At 39.9% G+C, this 8,981-nt stretch overlaps 1 protein-coding gene across 1 annotated transcript in view; it reads right to left on the bottom strand.

Moving 5' to 3' along the window:
* The window catches only part of LCP2 (lymphocyte cytosolic protein 2), a 30,780-nt gene extending 27,406 nt beyond the window's left edge, over positions 1–3,374 (bottom strand). Inside the window, exons 1-2 of the mRNA XM_086759131.1 lie at positions 3,108–3,374; positions 807–869 (exon numbers count right to left, since the gene is read on the bottom strand). Coding sequence (XP_086615257.1) covers positions 807–869; positions 3,108–3,185 — 141 coding nt within the window. The 5' untranslated portion in view covers positions 3,186–3,374. The remainder of the gene's footprint in view (positions 1–806; positions 870–3,107) is intronic.
* Between the last annotated feature and the right edge of the window lie 5,607 nt (positions 3,375–8,981).

The raw sequence follows: 8,981 nt of genomic DNA on the forward strand, positions 1-8,981 counted from the left end.
GATACATTAGGACAAGTAAATAAAAAATAAGAAGGCTTTAGAAGAGGTGTGTATAGATTTCCCCATTGTAACTAATTCTACTGATGATCAAAATGACTACTTTTGGGGAAAATAGAATAGTTACTATTTGGAAAAATAAAGCGGAAGGAAAATGGAGTAATAATAAAAGCTGTTACAGATCTTCACGGATGTGTGTTTAAGACCCGAAAACAGCAGCTATGTCAATGGCAGTTGTCAGCTTTTCTAAAGTTAAGCCAAGTTGTTGGTAAAGCCTGGAGCAATGTTGATTTAAACCCACTGGGACTTAGCTTACTCGTTTTGGTGCTCTTCAAGTTCATTCACTTTGTGTATTACTGCAGAAGAAATGTAATTTTAACTACAGAGGCATGAAATAGTGACTGCAATAGAAGGCCAGTCATTCTGACCAGCTCCGTGTCTTCCTCGGTAGGAGAGGACAATTAATAAATGTGAGTTTTCTGTAGTTAGTATTTGAAAACAAGCACTTCCTATCAAGGAAGAGATGAATTCAAGACAAGATTGTGGTTTTGTAACTTCCCTTCCCCCTTTAAACTTCAGTTTAAAAAATACTCAAATACATGCATATTAAACCACACGCTTGGGTTCCCAGCATTCCATACTTAAGCAGGCTGTCTGGCTGATTTTAGCAAAGGCGTTTGCTTCTCGTGTTTATACTGCAGTAACCATCGCGAGCGAAGGACTTTGCATCTGCCAGTGCAAAGTAAGGAGGAGTAGAGACAATCACCTGAGTGGAACTTTACAGGAAGGAATTTTACAACTGTACTTACCAAGAACCTTTGTCCATTGATGCTGTGCTTTCTCACGACTTTCTCACAGTCCTTATACTTTAACTGGCAATGAAAAGAAGATGCTTATTACACCCTCACTTAAAAGAACAGATTAAGAGACTTAGACATACAGCTAGCTTTGAGTAAATGCTTCAAGTTACCCTTTCCTATTTTGAACGCATGGTTTTAACACAGGCTTTAAGCTAACACACCTAAAATGATAAATTAGCATGTTATTACTGTTAAGTATGAAGAATTCTTATTTGACAGAAATTGAGGACTGTATTCACGCCAGTAACACATCATAGTATTGTTACATAAATTACTGATGTGTATGCTGGCTGAATTTTGCTAATATGAAGATGTAAGCTAATAATGAATTGACAGAAATCTTACCACTGCCCTGTGTCATCACCCATCACTTCATGAGAGAGAAGATTTGAATGTGACTGTCGTTTGAAAATCATCCCACAATGAGGGAAAAAGATTAGCAGGGGAAAAAAAAATTGCTTAGCTCTCTTGGACTTGAATCCTGAATTTTGAACATATGGCTGCATCTGACAATATATCTGACATATATATTTGTCAGATGCAAATAAAGCATTCCTAAGGTGTAACTTTTGACATTTGAGCCTTTAATAATAAGTGTGAGGGAAAGTGTATGAGTTTATCTGGGGAGACAATCTGGTCACTTATGGCAGTTGCCCGGAGCTGGCTGACTAGGCTGACGTTATTGTCTTACACAGATTTCTTGATTGACTTTAAGCAGCTTTTGCCCTGATTCACCTCCCCAGAAGTGGAAAGCCAAGATTATCTCTGTCCTAGGAGGTATCTGGGTCGGTAGAGGGGAGGTGCTCACAAATGAACGTAACTGTGCCCATTCAGTTAGTCTTTTTATCATTGTTAAGTATTTCATTATCAACTCTTTCAGGAAGCCATTTCCCTTCTTAATCTCTTGGAAATGGTGATCCAAACCACCACACACCAGTGTTGTAATGTTTTTTTTTTGTGTTTGTCTGAAGTTGCCTGTAGATAATGATCTCATCTGTTCCATCTCCAATTCTTCTTTTCACTTTCCTGTGCCACTAAGCTCTGCACCCTAAAATTAGAGGTTTGCAAGTAGATGGCAGTTTCATTTCTCTGGAGATTTGGTAGGCATAGCCATTGTGTTTGATCTGCTTGTCTTTATTAGCTAGTTTTGCATTCTAGTATCAAATTTGCCTCAAGTCCCCACAGAAAACTCTCATACAGGAGCCGTTGAAACAATCAGTTTCATATGATTTCAAAATGAAACCCAAACCGTTCCAGGTTTTACATGTCTAGGCTGACAGCTCAGTTGAAAATTAGCCAGTTATGCTGGCATTACTTCAAAATCTTCCCAAATCTTCTTATTGATCTGAATGTTAAATTTCAGGCTGACAATTTTGGACTTTGGGAGGAACGTACTCAGTTGCAAGGGAGACGGTGCAGGGAATATCTCTGATGTGAACCGAAGAATGAGCAATTGACAGAGAACACACAGGAATGAAATGTCAGGGAAATTGGCTCAGTTACATATTCCTGGGCAATTACAAAGGTGTCAGCATTGCTGTGCAGAGGATATATAGGCAGTGAATTCCTGAATTGCCTTTTAAAGTATTTATTCAATGTGGAAACTGTTCTGTGTTGTAAAATGAAATGTATAGATCGTCACAAGTGAAAAAGATGTCAAAAGAAACAGAAGTTCCTAGCTAGTTGCACAAAGTAACATCAGAAAAACAGTCACAGGAAAGAAGGGACAGCTAGTCATCTTGAGCCATGAATTTTGCCCAAGAAGTTTTAGAATAGGGAAGTCAAACCAAAAGTTTTTTTCCAGTTGAGTCTAAAATACTAGGAGTCCATGTATCCACAACTGCTAAGTTCCTGGCTGGATTCTCATGGACGTGATTAGCAAAGACATTCAGAGGCTTATTTGTGACCATCGAGCAATTTGAAAAAAGTTCTCTCTTCTGAAAATCAAGACTTAGCAAGCTTGCAGTCTTCATACATTAATGTCTTCTACAGCTGTTAATCAACAATTGTTGTAGAAACAACTTTCTCTGAAAAAACAGTGAGTTTCTCTTCTACTCAATTTAAAACACACTTTCAAGATTCATTTATAGATTTCACTGGCCAGTTTAGCTCAGCTTCTTAATTGTCAGTGGTTTTGCTTTTAGTTTTGCAGCAAGCTTTCCCCATTATAAAAATATGTAAATTTAGCACAAACATTGTTACAGTAGTTTGCACCTCCATCATACAAAGACGAAATGTAGTTAAACTTACCGTCCTAAAATATTCTGCTAAGTCATCTGGGTTCCACATAACCACGTCTGAACGATAGGGAAGATTTCGCAAATCCATTGTAAGTTTTCTCCTCGAGGCAGTCAGAGAACGTTCATAGCAGTACTGTCCATGAAACAGCCATGTATTCCCTGTGCGCAGCCACCTCCAGCCTGTCCAGTACTTCCTTGCCTAATCCCCAGCTTCTTCTGTTTAAGTCCTGTTTTTTTGATTCAGACTGACGTTGCCAGGACATCGAAGAGAGATACTGCTTCCTCTAACACAAAATGGTCTCTTCTCAGAAAAGTTGTCAGCTAGTCAGCCTTACCACTTCCTTTGTCTGAATATAAATAAGTAAACAAGGAAGCAGAGCAAAGTGGTGAAAATGTTCTGCCTGCTACATATAAGCAAGCTCCTATGGACCCTATTTGCATGTAATTGCATGCACAAATGTTTGCATATTTGTACACTCTGTACAGTATTAAAATATTGATGTATTTTCTGTACAGACATCGGTTACTGCTTCTGGGCAAGTCTAGCCCAGATGAGCCCCCTCAAAACAAGAAAATATTCACTTAAGAGAAACTTCTTCAACGTACCTCACTACCTGAAGTGTCATATTGGCTTTCTGGGATTTGTACAACGATAAAGGGTTATTGTTGGAGTTGTACATAAGGAGGTATCTGTGAATTAAGGATGGAATTAGAGTCAGCATCGAATCTAAAAAACGGACAAGCTTAGATGAAAAATGATTGCATTGTCATTGTTTCAGTGCTCCATTTTTCAGCTACCTTTCATGAGAATTTTGGGTGTGAAAAAGAATCCACAGAACCATAATATTACCACAGAGACATGGCAGACTGCATCTGTCATGTACAGCACATACCAGGCACCATCCTGTCAGTAGGTCCCCTTGGAGACTACAGTTAGTCCAAATGGGGCTGGTTTTTAAAGAAAGACAACATGTCCGTTCTCCATTTTATTGACATGGAGCTCCCTCCCAGAGTTGTGCTGGTATGAATGCTTGAGGCCGCTGTTCAAATCTGCTCCAGTAGACTGCACAAAAGATGGTATTTTCTGCGCTTCCTGTATTAGTGAGAATAGATGTGTAGTTCTGAAGCACTGGGAAGGAAAGTTTCTCTTCTTTCTAAGGAAATGCATCGCTCTTGCTATGTCTAGTCATTGAAGACCTTCTAACTGTGGGTCCGTCATTTGGAAGTGCAGTACATACAAGTGCAGGTACTTGAGATCATAGCTACAAGTCTCCAGAGTAGTGTACATATAAATTTTCCTTTTGAAATTCACCGTCTGATTTAAAGTAGCTTCCTTTTTTTCTGGAGAAATTTTGGTAAATGATGGCAGCACGGTATTTAAAACTGTCTAAAGCTAAACTGCTGCAACAGCTGTTCTAAACAATGTAGCATTTATCAAATACATGCTACAGCAGTGTTTTATGAGTTCTTACTTGAAATGACCTGTATAAATCATCTGAGGCATGTACTGACAGTATCACAGAAATATCATCGCTTCTTCATTGTAAATCTAGGTCTGGGGACACAACAGGACTAAACTAACTTGTGACAAAGAATCCCCAAAGGAGAAGTTGTTTTGATGGTGCATTATCAGCGGTGGAAAAAGGAAGATTGCACAGCACACATCTCCGACACCCCATCACACCCCATGTCTTTCAACAGAGAAACAAGTTTCTTAAAGTACAGAGACAGGAAGAAGCCTATGCTATAATCTCTTGTTGTTCGTTCTGTTACAGTATTTCATTACCTTCTAATTTGATTTTTATCCCAAATCCAGCACAGCAGCTCTAATTTCAACTGTTATTCCTTATGTGTACTAATAGAAAACTAATTAGTCTGGTCATAATTTATTCTAATGATGTTATAGAAGAATCATACCATCATTTATTCTGACGCTGAGAAAAGCAGTCACCTTTAAAGTCAATCTCCTGGTCTAGAGAGCAACTAGCACAGCAATTCTAACCGACTTATCTGATCATTATTATTTGCTTAGATCCTGTCTATGTCACTGTGAGTTCATTATAGCAACGTGCATATTTCATGCATTTTGCAGAATCCAGCTGCACACGTACCTGAGCTGTGTCTTTGTCTAGAACTTCTTGTGTAATGTGATAAACACATAGGATGTGGTGGTGAACTGAGGCTTGCTGAGGAAACATCACTTTGTATTTTCTATACTTGAATTTTCAGATATACTGCTAGATTAGTGAAACAATTTTAAATTGCATTTCCCACCTGTATGTGTATTTGAACATATCAATGGAAAATGTTGTTCAGCTCTCAAATAACCATGCTTGAGTCACGGCCCCCAGCCAGACTGCAGAAGACTGTCTGAAAAATGCTTTTAAATATCTGTCTTTTTGTGGCCCAGAAATGCAATGATGTGGCAAATCTCATATTCCATGAAAGGAAAATCTTGATACCGGAAAAAAGACCTCACCTTACGTCCTTCTTTTAATTGTTCTTGTGTTCACTCTTCCTGTATTTTTTCACTTGTTCATTATTTCCCTTTCTCTCTTCAGAATAACTGTTGTTACCTCCAGAACTGGCACTTTCTCCCAGGTGCTCCTGTTGCCTCCAGTGTCCCCTGTTCAAAGAGACCACTTCAACACTGACGGTCACTGAGAGAGGAAATTGAGAGAGAATTTGAATGTTCACGCTTGTGCAAGGCTACATGCCAGAATCTCTAGTCAGATATGGGTAGGAGCGTAAGGGAGGATGTCTGGGAAGTAACCACATTCGATTTTTATGGAGGAAGACAGAACGACTGCAGGGACAGCATTAGGGTAGTTACATGAACTGCAGCCAACAGACAGGGCCACAGAGAGTTCCTGGGGAAGGATGTCCAGTTTGATAGGCTACATGCAGAAATCTGGTTGATAACTAAATATATTTTGGAGGTGACAATCCTAACGGTCTGCTGGGAAAGATCATATGCTTTGAATCTTAGTAATTCAATCTTATATTGCAAGAAACGAAGACACCATAAGTTGGCAGCACAAGGTACATCTGTTGCATAATACAATCTATTGTATACTCCAGTTGGCAATCTTCCATGAAATGGATTTTAAGCTCTTAGATTTTCAAATGCTGAGAAACATTGACATTACAACTATTGTCACATGCAGACCTTTTCCATTGTGACTTTTTTTTACCCTCTTTTTAAAGAATTAGGTCTTTTATAGTTGATGCCTGCAGTGATACCACCTCCACATAAAAAAAATGTGTTTCTTCAAGTAACAGCTGCCAATGGTACCGTTCTTTCAGATGTTGCAGTGGTCTGGGTGATTGATCTTTGACAATGTGAGTCTAACCATTGCAGGCACTGCAGGAGGGAAATTCACACTGCCTTCAAAGAGCCTCAATATTTTCCATTTTCTCTCACTTCTTTCTGGTGGTCTGTTCCGCAGCACTCTGGTTTAAGCGGAGCCAAGGGCTTACTTTGAACAGCTTTCAGAATGGCTTATCTTTCTAGAATAACTTAGTTTATGTGTCAATTTTCCTACAGCAGAGCAGAAAAAAATTCAAACTTCACAACAATTTAGTCTTCATGTTCATCTCAGTCCCAAAGCAACGTGGATCTTTATGACACATTTTTCTTTTGCCCTGCCCAATTTTGTCTTTAGACAAAAGAAGTACTTTACTTGAAGTACTTTCTTCCTTTTATCCTGGGAATATTTACCACTGCCAGCCTGTATGTCCTCATTTAACATTGCATGCTTTATTTCCAAGTGTATGCCTACCTATAACACATGGGAAAAATGCTTTCATTTTTATACCCTTCAGAAATCACCGTGGTATTGTTATGTATTCCTTGCTGTCTTTAATAATTACTTAGCCACAGTTTCTACTCCTCAAATGTCCTTACCCATTATTTCCTTAATTCTTGTAGTCAAGTGTTAACCGTGACTTTGCAATCTCTGTGCATTAATACAAGATCCAAACTCGAGTCTTTACCAACTTGAAAAGCTCTTTTGTAGGACTGGAACTGCGACTCTCCCTCACCACCCGGTGGTAGGTCACAGCCCGACACCAAACACTGGTGACTGCTGCTTTCAAGCACGGAACGGACACTGAATTGCTGACACTGTACAAACTGGACACTTGGGTTATGTACATGACACTTCAATGGCACTAGCACTTGAGGTAGATGCTAACCAGCCTACCTGCATCTGAAATATATGGTCTGAATAAAACTATGTCTGACATACTGGCTTCAAATCCAATTTCACAAAAGAAATTCTGCATACTCTTTCTGAACTCAACCCTCAGCAATGATTTTCCTGGATGGAAAAAAACCTGCATACTTGAAGAAGCGTATTTTGCCTTGCTAGTGACTGTGAATAGGTGGAAATACGATTTCAGCAATTCCAAAAGGCCTGAAATCATAGAATGCAGCCACTAGAGTGCAGCTGAACTCTATTCAGAAAACAGACAGAATTTACCTGTTCCGGTGCTGTAAAAAAAAAAAAAAAAAAAAAAAAAAAAAAAAAGGCAAATAGAGATATTCTGGCAAGAGTACTGTGTTTTTCAGGCACATATTTTGTTCCATACTGTTGGAGCCATAAGTTGCATAACATGTCTATTTTGTCTAGGGATGCTGCAGACAAATGCAGAGGAGAACAACTAGCAGACCTCAGAAATGATGTCTACTGAGGAAGGCCTGAAAGAAATGTTTTGCTTAGTGAGGGAAAGAGAAGTTGGAGATGAAGGAAGGAAAAAGGAGCCAGACTTAGTGACTTTGGGTGACAGCAATCAGTTGTTCTTGTGACCTGCAAAAGGCTCTGCTAAAAAGAAAAACAGCTCCAAGCTTGAAAAACAGGTATTGCAGATTGAAGAACTCTCCTGCCCAGTATTTGGACTGTTCAGTGCAATTCAACAGCTCAATTCATAAACTGCCAAACGATGTGTGCTGTGACTTGGAAACTAAGTGGGGTAAAAGGATGTTCCATTTTTGGATATGATATTCCATTTTAATATAGTGTCTTCCAGGTACAGAGCACTTCCAGCAAACACAGAGGTTTTGAAATTGAATATGCAAGTTTGACAGAGACATGGGAGTTATTTAAGGTGAAGATGAAGAAAGTTAGAAATATACCATTGAGCCTGGGGTAACTGCTCGGACCCTTTCCACCTGTGCTATCAAAAAGTACAGGTTTTCTCCCACCAGCTCCAGATAAGCCTGCTGTCAAGGGGGCAGCAGCCAAAACCTTGGCTCTGCAGGGCTCCAGTTCCCCTCAAGACCCTCTCCTTTTTGCTGTAAGAGCTCCTGCTCTGGCTCCCACCTGATCCCTGACACTCCTGTCTCCTCTGCACCACTGCAGAACGGGGCTGTGCTGTGCTGTGGGAACCTATCAATCAGCTCTACAGCCAGACCTCACCCAGTGGCAATTGCTTTGAGCATTTGGGGATTTCTTAAAAAGGAAAATTAAAACAAGGCTAAATGTTGCTGTTATGGTGAGTTAGGTCTAAATATAAGGAGAGGTGACCAGGCTCAAATTATTTTTATCAATGCTGTAGTCAAAAGAGGTGAGCAATGGAGTCCCTGAACAAAGTGACAAGAGCTGGGAAAGGAAGAAAAAAAAGACAGAAGTGAATTCAAATGGGGATGTTTCCTTTCCGTGTCATGGGTCCTATATGCTCCAGTTTCCCTCTGAAGAGCTGAAGCAGGGTGGAAGGTGCTGTGACACGACCAGCAGTGTGCAGACGGCAGTACCAAGCAGTGGCCATGAGTGGTGGGACACATGAAAAGTGCCCACCTCTACAGCTACTTGGATGGAGAAAAAAGCTGGGTTCAGGACTGTTGCTAAAGCATGCCCTAAAGGGTGATAGTTTTGCCTACTAT

Source organism: Chlamydotis macqueenii, chromosome 14 (genome assembly GCF_036417535.1).
Source record: "Chlamydotis macqueenii isolate bChlMac1 chromosome 14, bChlMac1.mat, whole genome shotgun sequence".
NCBI classification, from domain to species: Eukaryota; Metazoa; Chordata; class Aves; order Otidiformes; family Otididae; genus Chlamydotis; species Chlamydotis macqueenii.